This window comes from Podarcis liolepis (assembly GCF_965112155.1).
Source record: "Podarcis liolepis genome assembly, chromosome: 14".
NCBI lineage: Eukaryota > Metazoa > Chordata > Lepidosauria > Squamata > Lacertidae > Podarcis > Podarcis liolepis.
The window spans coordinates 27,071,553-27,095,018 of record NC_139569.1 but is presented as its reverse complement, the minus strand read 5'-3'; the positions used below and the strand labels follow the sequence as shown (position 1 = coordinate 27,095,018).

The 23,466-nt window shown below is 47.4% G+C and overlaps 2 protein-coding genes across 3 annotated transcripts in view; one reads left to right on the top strand and one right to left on the bottom strand.

Moving 5' to 3' along the window:
- The window catches only part of SPG11 (SPG11 vesicle trafficking associated, spatacsin), a 35,440-nt gene extending 24,863 nt beyond the window's left edge, over nucleotides 1-10,577 (top strand). The window contains exons 26-40 of one of the 2 annotated variants that reach the window (XM_083474942.1): nucleotides 136-336; nucleotides 746-853; nucleotides 1,174-1,336; nucleotides 2,134-2,348; nucleotides 2,875-3,646; nucleotides 4,211-4,353; nucleotides 4,521-4,722; nucleotides 4,893-5,030; nucleotides 6,191-6,324; nucleotides 6,795-6,902; nucleotides 7,569-7,737; nucleotides 8,403-8,491; nucleotides 8,712-8,867; nucleotides 8,982-9,133; nucleotides 9,572-10,577. In XM_083474942.1, coding sequence (XP_083331068.1) covers nucleotides 136-336; nucleotides 746-853; nucleotides 1,174-1,336; nucleotides 2,134-2,348; nucleotides 2,875-3,646; nucleotides 4,211-4,353; nucleotides 4,521-4,722; nucleotides 4,893-5,030; nucleotides 6,191-6,324; nucleotides 6,795-6,902; nucleotides 7,569-7,737; nucleotides 8,403-8,491; nucleotides 8,712-8,867; nucleotides 8,982-9,133; nucleotides 9,572-9,752 — 2,931 coding nt within the window. In that variant the 3' untranslated portion in view covers nucleotides 9,753-10,577. Of the gene's footprint in view, nucleotides 1-135; nucleotides 337-745; nucleotides 854-1,173; nucleotides 1,337-2,133; nucleotides 2,349-2,874; nucleotides 3,647-4,210; nucleotides 4,354-4,520; nucleotides 4,723-4,892; nucleotides 5,031-6,190; nucleotides 6,325-6,794; nucleotides 6,903-7,568; nucleotides 7,758-7,880; nucleotides 7,926-8,402; nucleotides 8,492-8,711; nucleotides 8,868-8,981; nucleotides 9,134-9,571 lie in introns of those variants that run through there. The other variant, XM_083474943.1, reaches the window with a different exon arrangement.
- Nucleotides 10,578-11,318: 741 nt separating this feature from the next.
- On the bottom strand, nucleotides 11,319-19,707 carry EIF3J (eukaryotic translation initiation factor 3 subunit J). Its single transcript, XM_083475254.1, has 8 exons — nucleotides 19,578-19,707; nucleotides 19,358-19,467; nucleotides 16,323-16,377; nucleotides 16,031-16,122; nucleotides 14,530-14,644; nucleotides 14,172-14,330; nucleotides 13,218-13,291; nucleotides 11,319-12,303 (listed from the first exon to the last, which is right to left on the bottom strand). Exons 1-8 carry the CDS (start codon nucleotides 19,600-19,602, stop codon nucleotides 12,172-12,174), a joined length of 762 nt encoding a protein of 253 aa, XP_083331380.1. The 5' UTR covers nucleotides 19,603-19,707; the 3' UTR covers nucleotides 11,319-12,171.
- Between the last annotated feature and the right edge of the window lie 3,759 nt (nucleotides 19,708-23,466).

Below are 23,466 nucleotides of genomic sequence, written 5' to 3'. Positions count from 1 at the left end.
ATTTTCGTAGGCCGTATGTGTGATATTTTAGAAATATTTGCAAGTACATTCCTCAACATGGGTCACTTCCTCCTTGTATCTAACTTTCTTTACCTCTTTCCCACTCCTCTCTGGCCACATTCACCCGTTTGGAAGGACACCAGTATTATCCACTGCCTCTGTGTTTGGCTTATAACTTCCTTGGATAGCTCTACTACTGCCCAAGTGACAGACCACTTGGAAGGCTCAGCGGAAACCCATGAATGGGATCTTCAGGACTTGGCCGCCCTCTGGCAGACACTTCTCCAGAGGCAGAAAATCCAAACTCTTCTTCGCGGCTTTCAGTTCTTTCTGAAGGTAACTCTTTAAGTCCCTTTACCTGATATTACTTGGGCTGCCTCTGCTGGGTGCACCAGAAACCGCCCCAGCATGCAACTTCCATTTGTTTAACTTGTGCTACTTCACATTTTCTAGAGTGCCTTTGAAAATAAATGTAACGGGTTCCTGTGTGTGTGTGTGTGATTTCTTCAAACTGAAAGCTTCACGAGACATGGAGACTGCACATGGAGCTGTCCAAATGAACCCTCCATTCCAAGTTAAGGAAGGGAAATGGTCCAATTTCTGCCCCCTGCTGTGGTTACACTTTCAGAGCCTCAGGAGCTAGATTGGGAGGGGGGTGTTCAATGTCAGAGGTGTATTTTTAAATAAATAAATGGTGCAACACTTGTGAAGAATGTTGAACATAAATTCGCATCAATCTATTCAGGACTCCCCTTTGCTGATGATCCTGGAGCTGTACGAGTTGTGCATGGACTACAGAAACTACAGCGAAGCGCAGAGCAGACTCCTTGCATTCCAAGCCAGTATTTCAAGAGTAAGCAGACCCTTCCCTTTGCTTGCTGAAGCTTTTGAACCAACTCTTTAATTACAGAGGTAGCTAGCATCTCTAGGCTAGAGCATGGTCTTCTCTTGAGTGTGTGAGGTTTAATTTTTCCAGTTGAAAGATTGTTTGAGCATGCGGGCACACACGTATGGCTGCCCACCCTTCTTCCTTGGGTGTGTCCTTCCCAGTTCCCTACCACGCGACTTCTTTGCATTGTACAAGTTGGCTTACTTTGTCAGAGAGATGAAGGAGAAGGTGGGGGAGAGGCATGTTTTGGCACTTGGATAACTTTCAAAATGATTTTTGCACAGCTGCAAGCCTTACCCGAAGGTCCACCTCTCCTCTTGCCTGTGCCCTGGCTGGTGTCGCAGGCTTCATTTCTTCTTGAGCTGATGCTCCAGCAGTGCAGGACTCAGTACGAGCTGGGAAAGGTCCTTCAGCTTTTTGCAGATACGGACACCATTCTCCCTCACGGTAAGGACAGTTTTCCTTGGTTCCCTGTCAGTACTTTGTTACCTGCACAGCCAAGACTTCCTCTTGAAATCTGCTTTCAGTGCCTGATACCAGGCAGCCCTCAGGAGGTGGTAGTAAAGGAGCATCAGCTGTTGAGTTCATTCTGCTTTTAAGTGTAGTCAAATCATTGGTTTCCGGGGCATGGAAATAAGATGGGAATCCAGGAGGTTTGGAAGACCAGAAAAAGGATGCACATGTGTGAAAGCAGCCCCTCCCTTTCCAAGTCCCGCCTCTCCTTGGCATGTTGGGAAACCACTTCTCTCTTTGTCCATCATGTGCATTCTCAGTGCTGCTTAGAAAGGCAGGGACTGATCTGCATGAGAGATGATTGTCTTCTGCTTCATTTTTATACCACCTTTCATCTAAAATGATCCCAGGTTGGCTTGTGAACTTTAAAGACAGAAGAAGTAAAACATGGGAATAAACTAGTGAATTAGAAGTAACAGCAGCACGTCAGCAATTTAAAAGCATTGGGGTGAACAAGAAGGTTTTTGGTCTGGTGTCTAAAATAAAATAAAAATACTGATGCCAAGTGGGCCTCCCCTAGTTGGGGCTCTGCAGCCAAAAAGACCTCCCTTCCTAGGCCTCCCTTTGTTGCCCTCCACTTCAATTCTGCCAAAGCTGTTGCTCAGCAAAGGGCCACAGCATGGGCAGCTTGATGGGGATCCTCTTTGCTCCTTTCCAGAAAAACCTGTGTCATTAAAGCACAGACTATCCAGTTAAGGACCTGTTTCTTTTTGGGCTGCTTTTGTGCTTAGGGCCTGATATGAAGAAGCTGAGTGCCCTCAGTTTCACCTTGAAGGACTCTCCTGTCTCCATTGACTGTGCCATTCTGAGCAGTTACACCCCAGAGAATTTCCAGAAGGAGTGCAGAAGAATTCTGGAGGAGCTGCAGGACCAAAGCTCTTTCCTAATAGCACGGAAGGTGGCAGAGCTGGCAGAGCTGCCTGTGGACAACGTGGTGATCCAAGAGGTGCGCTAACCTTTTGACAACTCATGTTTTGGTTGATTATGTTCCATCTCCAACCAAGGCACAATTAGAATGTGGCTTTCCCATCTATTGGACTCAGCCTCTAGTTTTGGTGGCTCAGTCCCAGATCCGGTGCTGCCTTTGGCTACATATGAGTAAGTAAGGGAACTTGGGGACCAAGAATGAGGTGCTTGTAGTTTCCTGCTGTGGGGCAGTGAGAGGGGAATACGTATTTATCCGTCAAAGCCATCACCTTGGACTCAGGCAACCAGTGCAGGTCTCTCAAAGCTGTTGGTACATGTTCTTGAGCCATCAGGCCCATCAGTATGCTAGCAGCTACGTTTGTCATTATCTTCCATCTCCACACAGTTCTCAAGAGCAGTCCCATGTTATGTAAACAGGAGTTGCAGCCAGGCTCTCCCTATCGACAAATGGCCATAGCTGGTGAATCAGTAGTTCAGCTTCCTTTCATTGGTTGTCATGGAAAGATGGGGCTGAGAATCCCTTTGATCTTTTGTGTGTTTTGCAGGTCCTCCAGAATATTCATCTCTTGCAACAAATTGGCCACTGGCCTCAGAAGCGGACAAGGATCGAGTTCTGGGGAAAATGCCACGAAAACTATATGAGAAATGCGATCTCAACCCAAGCAGCCTCCAATTTCTTCTTAGCTCAGGCAGACCTTCTGTCTGAGTCCTTGGATGAGGGGAGAACATCTGGCATCTCGGAGAGGCAACTTCTGCTGACCTTGGCTGGTCACTGGTTAGCTAAAAGCGATCCGGTTCCGCTTCAGGAGCTGGAAGGGATTGAGAAAGAAATCTGGCTTTGCCGCATCGCTCAGCAGACCTTGAACCAGGGCCCTGAGAAGGCCAAGCACAGATTTTCCCACCAGATTTCTATGAGCGGTGAAGTGTCCTTTGATTCCTTAGCCAAGGAGTTTTCCTTTTCCAAGCTGGCTGCCTTGAACGTGCCCAAGTACTTGCAGCTGGAGGGTTTGCCCTCACACAATGCATCCTTGCAAGCCACACTTTCTGCGGCTGATGTGGAATCGCTGAGCTTTCTGGTTGGGCGCCTGCTGGACGAGGGGAGCATCCACGAGGCCAGCCGGGTTTGCCGGTACTTTAACTTCTACAGCCGAGATGTCTTGCTGGTCTTGCACTGCAGAGTGCTGGCCTCTGGAGAAGTCCTTCGGAGTGAGTTTCACCCAGAGGTTCATGCCATCCTTGCAGCAAGAGACAGAGAGGAGGCAAAGGACAAGAATAATGGAGGGGGAGAGGACTCTTCAAAGAAAAAATCTCTGAGCAGTAAGTAGCAGGAGCATTTGGAACTGCAAATTGGACAAAAGCATCTCTCCTTAGGAGGCCACAGAGGACCCTCCTGGGCCATTTCTTCCTTTCTCTGCCATTTTGTGGGTCTTGTCATTGCCCATTCTTTAGAAATGTAGGTGTTTCTTAGATCTCAAACTTTGCCATTCGTTGCATTCAAAACTGCTGCAATGTTTTTCCTTCAAAAATTGGGAGGGGGGAAGAGAAGGGAAGGCGGCAGCTGATCAGTTGAGAACCACTGAACATTTCCAATGCTCAGGTTTGTCATAGAATCATGGCAGTGTCGAGTTGAAGGGACCCAAAGGGTCATCTAAACCAATCCTCTGCAATATAGGAATCACAGCTAAATAATCCCTGTGTTTAAAAATCTCCGGCCTCCAGAGCTCAGAAGAGCAAGAAATGTGCCCTTATCACACCCAGTGTTGGTTTTCTCCTCCCAGTTTTGCCCTGTCCATCTCCAGCCTTGTCTCCCCCCCCCCCTGCCCAAGCAACCCTGTCAGCCTGCTCATTCCTTGCTACCCTGAGTCTCTGTTTCCTTTTCAGCCTCGAGCCTTGAGTCCTGGTCTTTTGTAGGAGGTCCAGGCCCAGAGAGCGAGGTGGTGAGCAGCCTGCAGGCCCTGCTGGCGGAATGTGTCCACGGGCGGAACTACTGCCGGCAGGTCCTCTGCCTGTTTGAGCTGTCCAAGGTGAGTGCGGGTTGGGAACTGGGGAGGGGCAGCCATTGTGCTACAGTGGTGGGAGCTGCAGGATCTCTCCAGTGGGGGCCTTGCCTTCCAGCATGGCACTGAGGGGCCCTTTGAGGATGAGACGCCTCAGGATCCCAGACGTAAGACTTCCCCATGGTCTTTTGCAGGAACTGGGCTGTCCCTTCAGTGAGATCTCTGCCCATGATTCCGAGAAGCTGCTTCGGGTGATCCTGTCTTCTCAGCAGCCGGACAGGTGCAAAAAAGCCCAGGCCTTTGTCACTACACAGGGAATGGAGCTGGAAACCGTGGCAGAGATTGTGGCCGAGGAAGTCACCCGAGAGCTGCTGGCCCCTTTGCAAGGGAAAGGCAGTGAGTCCTGCTTTGTTGTTAATTGACCAAGGAGAATAATCCTATAACTTGTGGGGAGGCGGAAAGACTCAGGATTGGGTTTGGGCAGGAGTGGAGGTGGTGCTGTTTCTTCCCCTTCCCCTTGTCAGCTGGAGAATATCCTGTCACCAATATGTCATTTGTATATACAGAACAAAAGCAAATTCTGAACCCAGCAGAGGAGAGCCAGGCATTCCTGCAGCTGGCTAAACTGTGCCAGGACCACACGTTGGTTGGCATGAAGCTATTGGACAAGATCTCATCTGTGCCGCACGGGGAACTTGCATGCAGTAAGTCAATGATGGGCAGGTGGAGGATCCTTTTTGGCCAGGGATCAAACATCCAGTAACAGCACACTAGCATGCTGCATGGCTAAGGCTGCGATCCAAAGCCTGCTTACTTGAATGCAGATCTTATTCAGATTCTTGGGAATATGCTTCTACATAAACAGGTGGGGTTAGGCCTCAGGAGGAGGGTGCCCTTTTTTCTGTTTGCTGTCTTTGTGTGGTTTTCATTTGGAAAATGCAACCACCCTACCCCACCCCACCCCCAATCATGTTCATTGATGCCAGGAAGCTGGAGCTGTGGTCGTGAAGGGTTTGACCCACATGCTGCCATTCTCCATCTGTCTTAGCAGTAGTACAGGTTTTTGCTGGAGCCTTTCATAAAAGAGCATTTAGCAGTTCTGGGGGGAAAGGGAGTAGCCTCTGACTTCACCTAGCTGTCCTCAAGGCAGGGAACAAGTTTGTCTATGAGCATCTGAGGAGCTTTTGCCTCCAAGAGCTGCTGTCCCTGTCCAGTGTATGTGAAAGTGACAGTTGTTGTTCCACTTTGCAGTTGAGGGACCAGATGCCACACAATCTTTGGCCAAGGGAGAAATTAAAATCGGGGCGGGGAGGGGGTCTCCCTTGTATTGGAGAGCCCCTGCAAAACTGCAAAAAATGTGCTTGCTGATGAAGACCCCTGTGGCGATCACACACAGGGCCCCCGGATGTTTGATGGTCTATTGACCCTGTGCCGCCACTGTGATTGCTTTCTCCGCTGCCACCACCCCGTATCTCACGGGAACGCACGGAGTTCAGTCAGTTGTTAACATAAACAAATAATCAAGTTTATTTTTAAATGCAGGAACAAGCTTATGGTTTCAGTTAATTTTACTTGGCAGTTTCTTATTCTTAGTTTCTAACAACTCCAGACTGATTATTCCAACTATCTATCTGACTCCGCCTAACAATTCCTCTCACTCTCTCACAATACAACTCTACCAACCCACACCTAAGCCTCCCAAACCTCAACTCAACTCTCAACTCCACTGATTTTCAAAAACTCCCACTCTAACTTTTATTCGCTCCTTGCATTCTCACTGGCCAATCACATCACACTTATTTTAACCCTTTCCTTATGACCCACCTAGGAGGCAAACACCACAACCCCTTTCCTCCTTTTTCAGCTACAGAGCTGCTGATCTTGGCCCACAACTGCTTCAGTTTGACCTGTCACATGGAAGGGATCACGCGGGTTCTGCAAGCTGCCCGGCTGCTCACAGAGGAGCATTTGGCACCCAATGAAGAATATGGCCTTGTGGTACGTGACTGCTCTAAAGCTGCCCTATTTGTGGGAAATGTGAACTGGTTGCAGGGACACACCCACACCCACACACCCCAGGCCTTCGAAGGGTCCTGCCGATTCCAAGACATCCCCTTGCTTTGCTGAAAAAGGAAGGTAGTGGCAGGTCAAAGACTCCCACAGATGGTTCATGCTCTGCTGCCCTCTGCATTGATGTTAGCAAGTAGCTCCTCTTATAAGAAGCAGTATGTGCAGCCTTCATTGGCTTCCCCTGGCCTGGCAGGAAAGCTGCCTTTGCTTTCCCCTGACCATCTATTGGAAATGGCTGATCAGTAACCTTCCACAGACTTCTGTTGTGCCCCCTAAGAAGGGGTGGTGGTGGCTGCCATGACCTTCTGGCTTACCTCGGTGTGCATGATGACACAGAGTAAGGCCCTTCTGCCTGCCTTGCTGTACAAGTCCTTATCTCTTCTTCCTCCCTACCAAAGGTTCGGCTTCTCACTGGCATTGGCAGATACAACGAGATGACATATATCTTTGACTTGCTGCACGAGAAGCATTACTTTGAGGTGCTCATGAGGAAAAAGCTGGATCCGGTGAGTGCAGGAGACGCAAATCTGCCTCATCCTTTCTCAAGAGTTCCAACCCTTCCATGAGAGGGACAATAGAGGGAATCCAAATGTAAATGTGTCATTGAGTCTGAAGCCTTTATTTTCAGCAGGATGTGGATGAGGCTTAGTCTGCCTGCCTGCCTGCCTGCCATCACATGGGGATTATCATCCTGAGTGATCCAAGGGAGGGAGGTTGAAGCCAGGATATGTGCTGGCTCTTTATTCTGAAGGGAACTTGACTGGCCTGGGACAGGTGGCAGTTGTATGCAGCTCAAAGTATTTCTATCTGAAGGCTCATTCTCAATTCTCAAATCTGCTTCCCCCGCAGTGCCTTCAGTCTTCCCATTTGTTACCTTCTTGCCAAATCATCATTCCAGTCACAGCATCCCCACTTCAGAATGTCCCTGCTATAGTAAAGCCATAAAGCTAAAACACTCCTTTTTTCATAGTGGCTTTTTCTCTCTCACTTGTTGAAATGCAACTATTCCTTAACACTTGTGGCTCCAGCTCTTCTAATCCTTTTTAGATACACTTTTTTGGGGGGGGGCTGGGGGCTCTGCCTGAGAGCTCTAGCTTCCCCTGTTCTCAGCTGCAAGCTTTCTCAACTCCTCTTTGTCACATCCACTCCTTGCCTCCCTCCCACTTTGGCAGAGCGGGACCCTCAAGACAGCTCTGCTGGACTACATCAAGCGCTGTCGCCCGGGGGACAGCGAGAAGCACAACATGATTGCCCTCTGCTTCAGCATGTGCCGAGAGATTGGGGAGAACCACGAGGCGGCAGCCAACACCCAGCTGAAGCTCATTGAATCCCAGCCGTGGGGTAAGTTGCCAGACGAATGGGTAGTGGGTAGATGGGCAGTCTGTCTGAAGAGGAATGAACTCCTTTGCCAGCCTGGTGCTGTTCAGATAGTTTGGACTACAACTCTCATCAGCTCCAGCTAAAGAGGAGCCAGTATACTCCAGACATGCAGAGAGCCCACCTGCCCAGGATAACAGGTGCTCAACACCCTGGTTCCTTATTCACCGCTTGTGAAGATGTGATGGAACCACGAGAGCAGCTCCATAGTTTAAGGAAGCAACTATCATTCTAGACCCCAAAATTCTGGTCCCTAAAACGGACTGTTCGTCCTAGCAGTATGAAATTTAGCACACGGAGTCTGTTCAGTAAGGTGTATGATATGCTTAAATTTCAGAAAAATCAGGCAATGGCCAGTAGAGCCACAGCAAGTTTAAAACTTGGCATTAGGGAGGCCTATACCTGAAAGTACACATTGCCCTGAATCAGCCTCGGTTGATCTAATGAAAGGCATAATCTGCTTGCTTTGTGCCTATCATTTGAGTCCTCACTGAGGTGCCTGGATTAGCTTTGGTGGATACATCTTTGGTTCACTTGCTACCTCTCTTCCCTCCCTCTGGATTTGGCATTTGGTTCTGTATTTGCTGCCTTCTCCCCATGAAGGTATTCAACACCTCTTTCCTTTTCAGAGGAGTGCCTGCAGGATGTGCCCAATCTGAAGAAGCTCCTGATGAAAGCCCTGACCCTCTACATAGATGCTGCAGAAAGCTATTCCAAGGCAAGTTGGGAGTGGGATTGAGTGAAGGTGGAAAGGCGAGCGGCAGGGCCTTGTTAGTGTTTGCTTCAGGGATTGATGTGTCCCGTAGAGTTACAGAGTTGGCATCAGATGTGAGAAGAGGGCTGTGACCAGCGAGATGTTTGCAAGTGTGTGTGTGGAGAAGGGAAGGCAGTTGCAGCCACTTAGCTTCATCCGTGCATCTTTGACTCCCTTCTCTTAGGACTTCTGTGTGCGCCAGTCTTTGCGCTGCAACAGGCTGACAAAGCTCATCACCCTGCAACTCCACTTCCTGAACAGCAGCCACAGCACCAAGCTGATCAATCTGAGCAGGAAGAGCCTGCTGGAGTGTATCATGTCCCTGCCCAGGTTCTACCAGGTAAGGATGCCAGGCACTATCACAAGAGCCTGTGGTGTCCTATTGATGGAAGAACACAGTGCACATTCCTGGGAGGATGATGTCAGCTGGCATTTCTCTTCCGTCTCTCCCCAGGCTGCCATTGTGGCTGAGGCCTACGACTTCATTCCAGACTGGGCTGAGGTCCTGTATCAGCACGTGATCCTGAAGGGAGACTTCAGCTATCTGGAGGAGTACAAGCAGCGTGGCCTGCTCAAGACCAGCACCTTTGAGGAAATAGCCCGGAAGTGAGTCCAAGGGAACCATTTGCAGCCCACTTCTCCCAGTGGGAGACATTCCCCAAATCAGGCTTTCTGTAGAGTCGAGATCCTCACACTAATCCTCGGTTGAAGGTTGCAATCCTGCAAGTTGAAATACAAGCAAAGTGGAGAGCTTTTAAGCTCTCTGCCGTGCTTGGGAAGCAGGGCCCACTCCAGAAGGTTCACGCAGGAGCAGTTCCAAGGTTTATATAGGACCCTTGGAACCAACCCCCCACCCCGGTAAGATGCAGTCATACTTTATGTACTGAAAGTAGAGTTCTCCCTCCACTGGGCACCTTTTTGTCCCAAGGGCAACACCTTCCTCCCTTGCTGCACTTAGCTGGCAGGTAGAAGTGGGATCCTGTCAGAGGGCAGAGTGTGGGGGACGAGGCTTATGTCTAACCCCTCTGTGACCTTCTGTTCCAGGTTCAAGCAGCACACAGCCAATGAGCCTGCTCTGAAAAACCTGAAGCGGCTGCTGACCTACTGCGATGACATCTATGTGTATTACAAGCTGGCTTATGACAACCAGTTCAGCGACGTAGTGAACACGCTTCTAAAAGATGCTCAGACAGGTTGTTGTCTGAAGGACCTGCTGGCCAACTAGACGATGCTTGGGAGAAAGAAGAGCCACAGCCATCACTGGTGTTGTAGGAAACTCCGGTCAGTACAGGCAGGGGTTTGTGCAGAAGCGGTTACATTTGTTTCAGTATCTGAAACGTGCAACAAAGCGGACGACAGCATTAATCAATGGTATGAAATGGTAAGGAATATTAACCTCAGGGTTGGTTTCGAGTTAATTTGACAGTTGAAGTTAGAACTTTTTATTAGGAGAGAGCTTTTCTCTCTGGGAATCCTTGTGTTGAATATAGAGGTTACTTAAAAACTAAGCTGGCTCTTGAAGCTGCAGCTGAGTTTCTGGGTTACAAAATGATGAGGGCAGGCTTTCTCTTCGGTAACCTCTCCCCCTTGCATATTGCTGGATGATATGAATAAATGGAGAACCATTTGCTGTATAAAAATATTTTTTTGTGCAGATTTAATATTGAACATATGGTATAAACTTTGCCATACCTGCTTTTCCCTGGTTATGTATAATTTAATGTTCTCAAAGTATTTCGGGTACAAGGTAGGTGGAGTGTCATAGAAACTTGGAGGCACTAACTGAGAGTGCTGAGCTCCTCTAACCCTTAGGACTCCAGTGCATGAGTTGTTCTTGCTCATTTCTGCAAAGCTGTTCCTTAGCCAACACCAGTGCCCAGCTTTTACTACCTTTCAGAATGAGCGTCAACAACAGTGGCACTGTGTGTTTTTGTCTGTAGGGAGGTAGTTAAATGAGGAGTGTTTATAGAAATGGTCTTCCAATGTTTCTGTTACTCATGTTTTGCTGTGTGTTTCTAAAGTCACCAATACAGCTTGAGCTATGGGGGTGCTTACTTGTGTGAAGACTACAGAACATTACAAGGCTCCCTGTAGTTGGGGTACACAGTGAGCCAAAGCTCTTTTGGGGAAAGAAATCTCTGCTTGACTACAATTCTTGCTTGCTCCTCAAATACATATCTATTTGCAAGCTTATAGCTGTTAGTGGGGGCAAATCAGAGGGGATAGGAAGAAAGAAAACATAGCAACCTCTTACAGGTTGATGGTTTTATTGTTTTTTGGCGAATTAAAATTAAATCTTCCCACAATCATCTGATTAAATAACAGCCTTTTGACCCTAGAGAGCAGGGGTGGGGAATCTCTGGACATGATCCATTTCCCCCAAACCATGCCTGCCCACCAGTCTAGTCCTTCACCTCCACCTTGCTTACAGCAAGCCTGCCTAGCATCTCCTCATAGATCCATCCCTCAAATAGCAGTGGAAAGGAAGAGGGATATGGGTAGGATAAACACTACTTGTTGGCCTCTGGCTCTGCTGTTGGAGAAGAGCATGAAGGTGCCCTCTTGGCCAATCAGTTGCCCAAGCAGTCCTACTTCACTCCTCCCTGCTTCTAAGCCCCTTTGGACTTTTTTTTTGGCAGGGATGGAGTTACTGCAGTTCACAAAACTAAGACATCTGTTAGAATTCTGTGGTGCCACAAGACTTTATGTCCTGTGATTAAACACCCTGCAGTGAGTTTGCCTCAATCCAGCAAAGTTCTTGCCCGAGGTGGAAGCACAGCCAAACCAAAGCTCTCAGTCCTCACAATAGTGATTTTATTAAATTAGTTGCTTTTATAAAACATTGCAGATGTCATAATTGTTAACATAACAATTTACCCAACTGTCTTAACTGTTGCAGTTTGCTAAGCAGGATTCCTGTAAATGAAAAAAAAAAAAGAAAAACAGCAAAGTCTTGTGAGAGCTCAACTAAAGCCACCACAACCTGGTGACAAAGAATTCTCCCAAAGAGTCAGGAAAAAAATGTGTATAAACTAAACTGCTTAGACTTAAGCCACAAGTTCCCCCCGCCCAATGCAACAGAACCAGCCTCTGTTCTGACCCAAAGAAAGGGTTATTTGCTGCTTTCAAAAGCTCCAATGTCCAAGTGCAGAATCTTCTCCCTCAGGCCATTTGCCAACCTAATGAAACACCTCAAGCTCTAGTTTAATAGATAAAAGCCATGTTTAATACTAAATACACACCATGCCCCCTTGCTGCAAACTGCTTTTGTTGTCTGGGTAGTCAGTGGAAGGGGTACAGTTAAGGCTGTTATGACTAAACTGTGCTGGTAAGAATACAATTTTGGCCTTGTTGAAATTAATTAGTTTCCAATTCAGTGCTGCTTCTGCTGCTATGAAGTCAAACATGAAGAAAGTTCCATTATTTCCTATGATTAAGCAATTGAGCCTCATAATTTTACTCCCTTGGCATTGAGATGGGCATCCCAATGCTTCAGCAGCTGAGTGGCGACAGGCTAACCCAACAGCACAAATATACTGCCCTTTTTTTGATTGTAGCATTTGGCAGAATTTAAAGGAAAGAAGTTGTGCTACACATTTAAGGGATTATGGGCAACAGAAAGACAACAGGAGGGAGAAGAAATGTCACATGAAGTCTTCAAAGTCTTGTACATAGCCACCGTCATAACCACCATAGTCTGCCAGGTCGTCTTTCATAGTCGCTTTTAAACCACCTCCTGGCACCACACCCTTTTTCTTCTTTTTGGCTTTGTTTTGCTGCGGGAAAGACAGAAGCAGTTTAGGAAGGGAACAATAAAGCCCAGCCTCAGCATTCCTACCCCCAGTTAGTGAAAAGAGAACAGCACTTTCTATAAACACAGAACATGATTTATTTATTTCATGCAATTTATGTCACTAGATTCTTAAAAACAAACCCACCACCCGCAAAGTGATTTACAAATAAAAGAATGGCCATTGCCTGAATTTTCTTTCATGGAGAAAGAGGTAGTCAAACACAATATTCTGTACCATCTACTGACTATGTGTGTACAATACTGTGTTTCACCAGGAAAATTTATGGATTTAATTAGGCAACGAGAATCGAGAAACTGAACACATTAAACATGGCAATCTTGGGATGCTTCAGCAAAGGTATTGCAAAGATGCACATGGTAAGAGGGATATGGCAAAGAGTTCTAGCATCAGTCCTTCCATTTAGATCATACAATCCCTGATCTGGCATGGTCCAGATGTATGGAACTACAGCTCCCATAATCCCAAGCCATTGGGACTGAGGGGGACTTGGGCGTCCGACAACACCTGAAGGGCACCCAGTTGGGGAAAGTTGGATTAGCAACTTACAAAGGTGTACGAACCGAATGCTGCCAGGGTCACTGGAAAGAAGCATTCTACAGACGCTCAGCATCACCTAGAGCAGGGGTCAGCAACCTAAGGCCCATGGGCTGGAAGCAGCCCGCAGAGGTTGTTTGACCAGCCCACGAGCCGCCCCCAAACCCAGTTGCGCTACCTGCTGCACTAAACTGGAGCAGTGCAGGAATTCGCTTCCGCAGTGCTGGAAATCGTGCCTGCGCACGTGTGCAATCCGGCCCAGGCAAGATAAACCTTGCCGACCCCTGACCTAGAGGGCACCCAACACAAACATTCTCAGAGGAAATTTGCTCAAGACGTACCTTCTCTTGTTTCTGCTTCTCGCTGCATAGCACTGTCAAGGAGTTTGTGACCTTTTTCAAGTCATCAACTTCCACTAAATTGGAAATAAAAGCACAGTAAGGATGGTCATTCATATGGCTTTCCAAGCACTGGACCCAGTTTGTTTCTCTTACTGAATAATGGGATTCCTATTTACAAAACAAGTGTGGCATTTTAGATCTCCACAGGAAGCCCCTTTCAGAAAAAAATGCTTCAGACGGAATGGAAAGAAGCCAAGGGAAAGAAGGGCTGAAGCTTACTAGCAAAGCATTGTGGGTGTTCAGATGCTTGTGGCCACAGGTTCAGCCGCTGCCATCTCCAGGTTACAAGCATCTCAAATGCAGAGCTGAAAAAGACCCCTCTGCCAAGCAGGGTAGACAGCCCTGGGTCAATATTCCCAGGTCAAGGCGGCTCTTCCTTATACTGCTTGTAAGTGGAAAACAGGAGACAGATGAAATAAGCAATTGCTCACAAGCTCTCACATCTCTGAAAGGAAAACCCGTCAAGTCTCCCCCTTGGGGAGGCCGCCCAGCTGCTGTGACGGAGATATAAAGGACAAGGCTGATCATAGTGGCACAACCCAATCACAGAAAATATTTTAGGTGGTCATGTTGGTCCAGTAAATAGAGATTATAATCCCAAAACCCCTCAGGCAATGCCGATTAGGACTAACTAAAATGCCACAAGGATGCTGACTGTTACGTAAAACAGCAAAACGGAGCAGGAGGGGAGCCAAGTGTAAAATAAGTCACAAAAATGCCCAAAGTGCTGCAGTTTGTAACAGTCTTCAGATGGAGCACAGGACATATGATACAGACTAAGAACACCAGATTAACCCCACCTGACCACCCAGGCTCTCCCAATTGATCCCCATTTTATCTCTTCCACATGTTTAGAAGAAGAGCAGAGTGCAAATTTGTGATAAGCATACTTACATGAAATACATACATCTCGAACTAATGCTTCCAAAAAACCAGCATAATATAGGGATTTCTCATACTGTGTTATTTTCTCTTTTAACAATTTGCCGAACTCCGTGAAGTCATCTTTGGAAGATGGATTCATGGCATCTATTCCACACGTGCTATTTACACCTGTAGAAAGAACAGCCAATTGATCAGAGTGGTGTTGGAGACAGGGTGGCAAAAATCAATTACCTTTCTGTGGTGCCCAGAAGTGAGGGGCAAACCCACCCACCCCATTTCAAGTATCAGGCTCCCTGGTGGCAAATATGACAAGAGAACATCCTTGTGTATTCCATACATGTCCCTGCAGCAGTCTCTTAACACTTACCAAAGGTTTCTTTTGCTAACTCAAGGTCTGCCTCTTCTTGCAATTTCTGCAGCCGTAGTTTGTCTGCTAACTGTTCTTCTGGCGTAAGTTCTTTAGATTCTTCCGATTCCTCTAACTTGAAAGAAGTAACAAAATCAAGATCAATTACATGCAGCAGCTCTTTTGTCAATGCTGCTTAATAAACTAAATATGGAAGCCAATGTGGGTTTTAGAAAGCTTGGCATTCACATAGTGAGCAAACAATGGGAATATTTTGGATCTTTACTTTAATGTCCTTACATGAACACCCCCTCTAGAAAAAAAATTTGACCACTTAGTTGAGCATGCCAGGGTACCACAAACAGGTTTAACTCTTGCTTTATTCAACTATATTTAAAAAAATGAAACTTCAAAAATAATTGTATATGTTATATATATATAACTAAGCAACAACATAGCAAAAATTGCAGAGTCCAGTATGAAACAAAATGTTTTTTTAATCCCCCAGCTATTACTAGAAATGGATAGTCATGTGAGACTGTAATAACACTGCTTCTACAGGGTCAAATTGACCCCCCTTTTTTTGCACAAGTTAGCTTTTCAGTCAGTCATTTGTGTCCATCACTAGGCACAACAATGATGAAAAACAAGATAAAATACTTCTAAAGCAGGCATAGGCAAACTCTGCCCTCCAGATGTTTTGGGACAACAACTCCCATCATCCCTAGCTAACAGGACCAGTGGCCAGGGATGATGGGAGTTGCAGTCCCAAAACATCTGGAGGGCCAAGTTTGCCTATGCCTGCTCTACAGTCAATATAGTTTGGTTAAAATACAAACACCCCTTCCCCTTCCTTATTGGAGCCTGGGAAGAGGCCTCAGCATCAAGATGGGGCCTTTAAAGATCCACAAGACCCCTGTAGTGCTCAGAGTGGTCATCCCTATTTACCCAGTGTGACAGCTGGCTGTTATGAAAACTTTTTGCAGTTTTTGGTTTCTTCTGCTAGCTTGATTGTTGTCTTAAAAAACACTTTCCTTTTTAATTATAATCAAGTTTGCCGGTACTTTCTGTTGTTGTGATTGGTAAGATACAACACTACAAATCCCAGCAGCAAAATCAAGGGCCTTCCCCTCAGAGAAGTCATGTTCACCTGGGGAGTTGGAGGGTGCCTCTCAAAGCTAACCTCACCAGGTGATCTACATACAAGCAGAGGGAACTGATTTGGGGCAGCTACGTATGTAGCAACTCACTCAAAGCAGCAACAACTGGAGCAGCTCAGTGTGACCTCATGGGACAAACTTGGAACATTCAGACAAAGATCTCACTGTGTGGACAGAGCTGGCCTTTGATAACTCAGATAAGTATTCCCCATCCCCAGCTCTTTGACATCCTCATAGGCAAAGGCTATTGGGGCTTACTCCTTAACAAACCAAAAGGGCAGGTAAAACTGAATCAAGGCACTGAAATTTATCTGGCGCATGAAGTAGGATCTCCACCCTCTCCTATCTCAGAAATGCCTTACCCTTTTTTTAATCTCCTCTTGCTTTTTCTTCTGCAGTTTTTCCCTCTCTTTTATTTTTTCTGCTATTTTCTTCTTTTCTGAAACTTTGGGTTCTGCAAACAGGGCACAACATTATTTCCTTCCATTTTATTTTTCAGTGCTAAGGATTCAGAACAAGAACTGCTACCCACACATCATCCATAGGTATCCAATCCCATCTGCAGGAAACATGCATGAGGCTGCCCAAGCCACAACCAGCATCCTCCTGCCCCACAAAAGGAGCAGAGTCCCCCTCCCCCGCCATATTTCTCACCTGTCTTTACATCCGCCTCCTTTTCTTCTTCCTCTTCCTCATCATCCCAATTATCCTAGATGGGGGAAAGAGTAGGTAGGTCTGGTTGTCAGTAATCATGCCCAATGCAGCAGCCCCTAACCTCAACACTAGATCCTTTTTCAAATAATTCAATGCAGTCTTTGGAACCGGAGTGGAGAACTTGGGACCAGGCTTAGCACTGAAGCGGCCAGGTACATTTCCACCACTTCAGATCACTGAGGCCTTATGCAAGGAAAGTTGGCAGAATTATGACTCTGCTCTTTAAGAGTATCACTGCTCCCACCCTTAAGAGTTACAGGAACTGAGAGATGGACTCTCAACTAAGGCCAAGCTCAGCCAGTAGGCCGGCTTCCTTTATGACCCACTCAACAGAATGTTTTTCCAAGGACAAAAGAAAATTTTCATTGGAAAATGAGAAACATTCCCACAGTGTAAAAAGCTATAGAATTTCACCCTGTGTGGATGCTGTTCCAGGGAGGAGCCCTCAACCGGAGCACTAAAGCCAGCCATCAGCTGCTTAGCTATTTCCACCAAAGACACCTTAAGACAACATCCTTGAGCTAATATAGCTGCTGCACGACGGCATCTCGGCATCTCACTGGAGCCAGCTCAGCCGCAGACTCGGGTCCTTCCGGCCTTGAAGAATTGCAACAAAGCATCAGACTTAATTGCTAACTCCAAGTAGCACACTTTAATTACCAACATAAGTGAAAAACAAGAGGGGAGGAACTGGACTTCCCAGTCCAGAGTGCTTTGCTCACCCAGCAAGTGCAAGAACACAAGAGCCTGGAGCTGCAGCTCCAACACATGGCGCATTGGCTCAGCAAGGTCATCTTCCCTTGCACACTATTCTTTCAGTCTGCAACTAACAATAAAACAAGAACTGCCTTCCCTGCCTGGAAGTTCTTACTTGCTGCAGGCAGCCAAAGTAGTGGCTATTTACAAACCTGTTTTTGAAACAGTAGCAAGGGAGCCTCCTATTTCCATTCATGGGTAAACTTTTTCAATAATCAACAGCAATGATTTACAAGTTACTCTGCATCCTTGAAAAACTCACTCTCTGTGTGTGGATAGAGACCAACTTATCTTTTGCAAATAACGTTTCTGACAAAATATACAAGTGTCAACAGATATTTGAAGTATAAGCCAAGGAAACGGAATATGGCTATTTTTACCTGCAGGGATTATGACATACATCAGGCAGTCACTCATCTCCCACAAGTAAACTAGTGTGCCTGGCCATATTCTAGGGACAGGCCCTCTGACATCCCACTTCCAGAGTCTAGCTTCTCAGCAGCAACCCTACAAGCAGCCACACCCTCTTGCCTGGCTTGACACACCTCCATGCCCATGGCTGATAAGGGCAAGACTGAACATATGGCCCTGCCCCAAGTCCATTTGCTCCCCTGATACAACCATGGCTGGAGCCCCAGAAAAGCAAAACAAATTCATGACAGTTATTCCAGCTCTAAGAATATGATCACTATAGAAATAAACTATATATAGACAATATGCTCATTCTGAAAGAATCTGGCAAGGTAGCTGCATCAGAGAAAGCTAACAGAAACCAGAAGAGACTCAAACATGAACCATCAACAGGGTTATTAACTTACATTAAACTTCCATCAGAGCACCAAAGTTTGTGCCCCAAGATGACAGACATGGACAATGTTACTGTTCGGTTGTTTTAAGAGAATCCAAAAATATATTAAAAACTCTTCCATCATTAAGAATTTTAGCACGTCCATGATTTTTGTTGGAGACAAATCCAGTAAGAATGGCTTGATCAATTGGAAATATCTCCGTCTCAAACACTGCATCGTTCCCCAGCTTTCTGTTGTTAAGCCCCCTGCTACATCACAGAAAGGTACAGTTGCCTGACAAGTTTTATTTCATGATTTACCTTGTCTGCTTTTAAGGGGAAATGTGCAAAACTCAACAAGAACCTTGCCTGAAAGATACTAAACCTATTTCATGTTCTTAGGTTAACCTGAAGTCTGAACCTGCTTGATTCAAACTACCTATTTCACCTGCCTGAGCACCAGTGTAATGTTACCTGGTGTAGGAGATGGTAGCTGCTCCCACCTTTATGCCCTTCCCCTTCATGATCTCACACTCTTTCCAAAACATATAGTAATTAGATACTGACTGGTCAGCGGGCAGCTACAGCTGGGTAACCCCACCTGCCTTTCTCTCTGCGGGCTGTGAGCAAGGGAGGCCCCACAGCCTAAGCCAAGAAACTGACCCAGCCAGCTGCAAGCAAGAGAAGCAGGACTTGACAACGAGAGGTCTCAAGTCCATAGAAAAAACGCGGGGTGTCCTACAAAGGTGACCCCTACCCAGTGGGCCGGGACCATATAGGCCTTGCTGAGAACTCCTTGGGCCCGTTCTCCCCTCCCCACATATATACAGGCAGCGTAAAGCATTTGGCCCTGGCGGTGCCACATGCCCCAGGGCCAAATCCTGCCCTAGATGAGCAAGTGCCAAAGCCGAGCCCGACACAACCAAGTCCCACGCGGCTTCTCCCGCGGCGGGGCCAACTTCCAGATCGACTGGGAAAACGGCTTCCATGTCCGGGGCTCCCTGGAAGGACTGGCAAGGGGGCGCCGAGGGGCCGCGCTGGCCAAGCAGCCCCGGCACCTGTTGGGCCGCCACATGGCAGAAGCGGAAGCGGCCCAGCAGGCGGCGGCCTGAGCAGCCCCCACCCCCCTTACATACAGGATCCTTTCCTGCTGAGTCATCAGCCCCTTTCCCGAGCCGGAGGGAGACCCAGCCCGAGGGAGGAGACCCAGCTCGACATATGGAGGGCCGCGGAGAAAGGGCGGCGAGGCAGATCCAACACGCTCCCCCCGCCCTGTTCCCGCTCGGAGGAGAAGACCCCCCCCATCCGCTTCAAAGTCCCCACCCCTGTCGCGGGGGGAGGCAGGGGCGTCTCCATAGCGACCGGGCCTACAAGGGGCCGGGAGGGGAGAAGCCTCTTGACAGGCCTGAGTGGGGGCCCCTCCGCTGCCCACCTTGACGTCGTCGTCCTCGTCCTCGCCGGCCCATCGATCCACCACCACCCCGGCCGGCGTGGGTAGGAGCCGCCTGGCCACGGGGTCGGGCGCCTCGAAGGAGTCCACGTCTGTGGCGGGAGAAGGAGGGAAAGCGGCGTCAGCGGACGGCGCAGGGCCGAGGGGAAGGGGGAGGGAGGGAGTCGCGCCGCTGGGCCGGACTAGGCCGGGCCGGACTTACCCCAGGAATCCGCCTCGGCCGCCATCTTGCCCGCTTGCTCGCTCAGGCCAGTCAGGCAAGCAGGAGGGAGGAGAAGTAGGCGTCAGGCGCGCCGAGCATGCCGGGATGGAGGAGGCGGAGTAGAGCAATAGGCGGAACTTCCCGCCGACCCGCTCCACCCCCTCTCAGACCCCGACGGCGACGTTGGCCATAGATTTACTAAAATGGTGACTTGACCGCGGGGACCCAGCTTCCGGCTCTGTTTAGGCCGGATGGGAGTTACCCGAAAAAGCAGAGGAGGAGAAGTAGGATCTCTGCAGACTCCCGGCCGCCGCCTTGACATTCATTTATTCTACGGGTGAGGAAAAACAGCCCCAGACCTCATGGTTTACGCTCTGACACAATCACGGCGCAAAAGCGAAAGGGGTTGCAGGGCGGAGATCGGGGAAGCGGAGCAGCCTCAGGCCCTGGAATTCTTGGCATGGCCAGCTTGGGGGAGGCAGAACAGCTAAAGCAGAGGCGGCGACAAAAGTTGCTGGTGGGGAGGCCCTGCGCTCCAAGTGCAATGCCTGCGGATGGCTGACCCTTGAGGGAGGAGCCCGTGGAGTTTATTCCATGCTGCTTCTCCCAACTTGCTGCTTTACAACTTCCAGCAGACCCCAGCCTGCGCCACCATGGGGATATCATAGAACTGCATGGAGTTGGAAGGGACCCCAAGAGTCATCTAGTCCAACCCCACGCAATGCAAGAATCACAGCTAAAGAATTCCTCACAACCGCTACTTAAAAACCTCCCATCAAGGTGAGGCCACCACTTTCTGAGGAAGTCCGTTCCACTGTCCCAACAGTTCTTACGGTCAGAAAGCTCCCCCTGATGTTTAGTCACAATCTCCTTTCTTGTCATTTGAATTCATTGGTTCGGGTACTCCAATCTAGAGCAGCAGAAAACAAGTTTGCTCCATATTCCATGAGACAGCCCATAAAATATAAAACACAGTGCACTTATAGAAAATATGAAACACTTATGCCTGCAGGGATTTGAGCTGGTGACCCTGCGGCCTGTCTTAGTGCCCTTCACTTTTGCATTACTGCAAGTCTACTGACCTTTCCCAGCTGTTGTCTCCACTTTCAAGGCTTCAAATGCAGAATAAAGTTGACTGTTGCTTTTTGCTACTTGAAAACAATGGTTCTGTTACATTAGGCTTTTTTGTAGCCTTACACCATGACTGCCTCCTGATCGCTGCTATTCACTGCTATCCTGAGAGCCTTTTCACACATGACACTGTCAAGACAGATAGTCACCACCCTACCTATTATTTAATTCAATCCCAGCCTCTCATCTTTTGGCAGAATGACAGCAAGAGCACCAGTGTGGTGTTTGAATTTGGGAATTAGAATAGCTGGCAGGCAGCGGCAACCATGCCTGGGCAAGTATGCCTGTCTCCTTTTGTTTTGCTTTGAACTGTTGTGACTGAAGTGGGAGCTCACGGAGCCTCAGGACTTTGCAACAGGCAAAATTCCCACCTTCAACTCTAGGGGGCGCCCTGCCACCACCTTGCTCAGCTCTAATCAGCAGTCAAGACTGAGTTACAGCTGGCAGCTCTGAGAATCTGCAGAGGTTTTTAAAGCACTTTAAGCACATGCATGTTTCAGATTGTGTGATCAATTTTGTAGGGGCCGGACAGGAGACTGCAGAATACACTAGACCTGCCCTGGATGCTGCAATCAAAAGGGACAGATAGGCAGTTAGCAGCCTCCAAGTCGCTGGGAATCAGGATTGGTAGAGCTGGAAGAGAGCCGAAGAGTAATCTAGTCCAACCTTGTTTCTCAAGTGCCTCTGAAAAGCCTGCCTATAAACAACGAGAGGCACTTTAGGGAAGTCAATAGCAGGTAGCCTGCCAAATGACCAGCAGCAGCTTTCAACAACCTGGTGCCCTCAAGGTGTTTTGGACTACAACTCTCATCAGTTTTGCCTGAGCTTTCTCTGCTTTTTGCCACTGGATGGGTTTTGAGATTCTTTGATTCAGCTTGGCTCAGGGCATCTTTTGCTGACCAGGGGACTGATGGGAGTTAATGGTCCAAATCATTTGAAGGCACCACTCTAGGAGAGGTTATGTTAAAGTAAAGGTAAAGGGACCCCTGACCATTAGGTCCAGTCGTGGCCAACTCTGGGGTTGCGGCGCTCATCTCGCTTTACTGGCCGAGGGAGCTGGTATACAGCTTCCGGGTCATGTGGCTGGCATGACTAAGCCGCTTCTGGCGAACCAGAGCAGCGCACGGAAACACCATTTACCTTCCCGCCAGAGCGGTACATATTTATCTATTTGCACTTTGACGTGCTTTCGAACTGCTAGGTGGGCAGGAGCTGGGACCGAACAACGGGAGCTCACCCCGTTGCGGGGATTTGAACCGCCGACCTTCTGATCAGCAAGTCCTGGGCTCTGTGGTCTAACCCACAGCGCCACCCGCGTCCGAGGTTGTGTTAGGTTCTAACAAAAAACAAACACAAGTTTGCCGTCACCACCCCTTTTGTGTTTAAAAAGAGTAAATCTCCTTTGTGTGTGAATTACTTCTAAGAGAAGAAGATAAAGATTTGATTTAACTTAAAGCTGCATTTGTTAGGAAACCTGATGTCTTGAACATGCTCAAACCAAGCACTTGCACAACTCTGCTCAGGGAAGTTTTTAGTTTGTGATGCTATATTGTGTTTTTACTATTTTTTGTTGGGAGCTGCCCAGAGTGGTTGGGGCAACCCATATAAGTAAATAATAATAATAGCAGAGATCCACAAACCTATGGAGATGTACGTAAGATAATAGATCTAATTTTTACTGTTTACAAAGCGCTGCACACCCATTAACTTTAGAAAAGTTTTGTTAGAATTTAATTCTTTTTTAAAAAGCTGGAGTTGTGGATAGGTGGTGCCAGATGACTTGCTGCCCCATTTCTGATGTTTATTTGAGTGAGGGAATTCAATACCCTAAGCCGTTCAGGAAGGAATGTCATTTGCTGCTTAGGGGTTAGTAGTAGGTTTTGCTTTAGGTTTTAAGTTCTTTCTTGCTGTTCACCTCTAACCCACAAGCCAGTGTCAGCCATATTATGCATGCAAAATCCTTGAAAAAGAAACTTAAAACAAAGGAAAATGTATAGTAGAAATAACATATTATGCCCTTGTAATAACTAAACAGTGGGGGTAGTGTCATATATTCTTGTTAAACAGTTTTCATCAGGGAGCGAGAAAAACTGGTATGTCCCATTACATAGTTCTTTTCAAGGTAACATTCAGAGTCTCTACTGATCATTTCACTGGAGGGTTCTTTTTTAAAATTACTAAGCTATTTGCAAAATGCCTAAATATTGTGATTTGCTTTAGCCTATCTATGGCTGCTTTCTTATTTTTATTTTAATAGTCTGTATATTTTAATACAGTATGTGATTGGTCAATCATAAACTATATTCATAATTAACTGGTTTTTTAAAGGCACCAAAAAAATGAACAATGACTCACATTTTGAGCATCAGAAACCAGTTTACAAAAGCATGCAAAACATGACAGCCAGTGAATGAAGAATTAAGACACTGATCTGAAAGTGCTCAAATCTTCATGAATACAAAGTAGCAGCAGTTTGTTGTGATAGCCAAACCCAGACTAAACCCTGCAAAGGGAAAGTGCTCCTAAAATAATTCTTAGCAGATTGGAACTTGATACTGTTCAATAGCCAAACCAAACTATAGTTGAGGAAGCTTAATTATGGTTTGGGCTGATACCTGAATTGACCAAGCATACTCTGCAGCAATCGGACTCAGACACCATGGCTTGTGCTAACTAGGCCATGGCACAATGTCTGACTTGGCAAACCATAACTACAGCTGTAGCTTTACCTCCAAGAGAATGGAAACAGGGATTGCTG

Excerpts from the sequence above, each read along its gene's own strand:
- EIF3J (XM_083475254.1), bottom strand. The coding sequence starts at position 19,602 with ATGGCGGCCGAGGCGGATTCCTGGG. Across the intron at positions 19,468-19,577 it reads GGCCGAGGCGGATTCCTGGG|ACGTGGACTCCTTCGAGGCG; the intron begins GTAAGTCCGGCC and ends CTCCCGCCACAG. Across the intron at positions 16,378-19,357 it reads ACGAGGACGACGACGTCAAG|GATAATTGGGATGATGAGGA; the intron begins GTGGGCAGCGGA and ends TCCCCCATCTAG.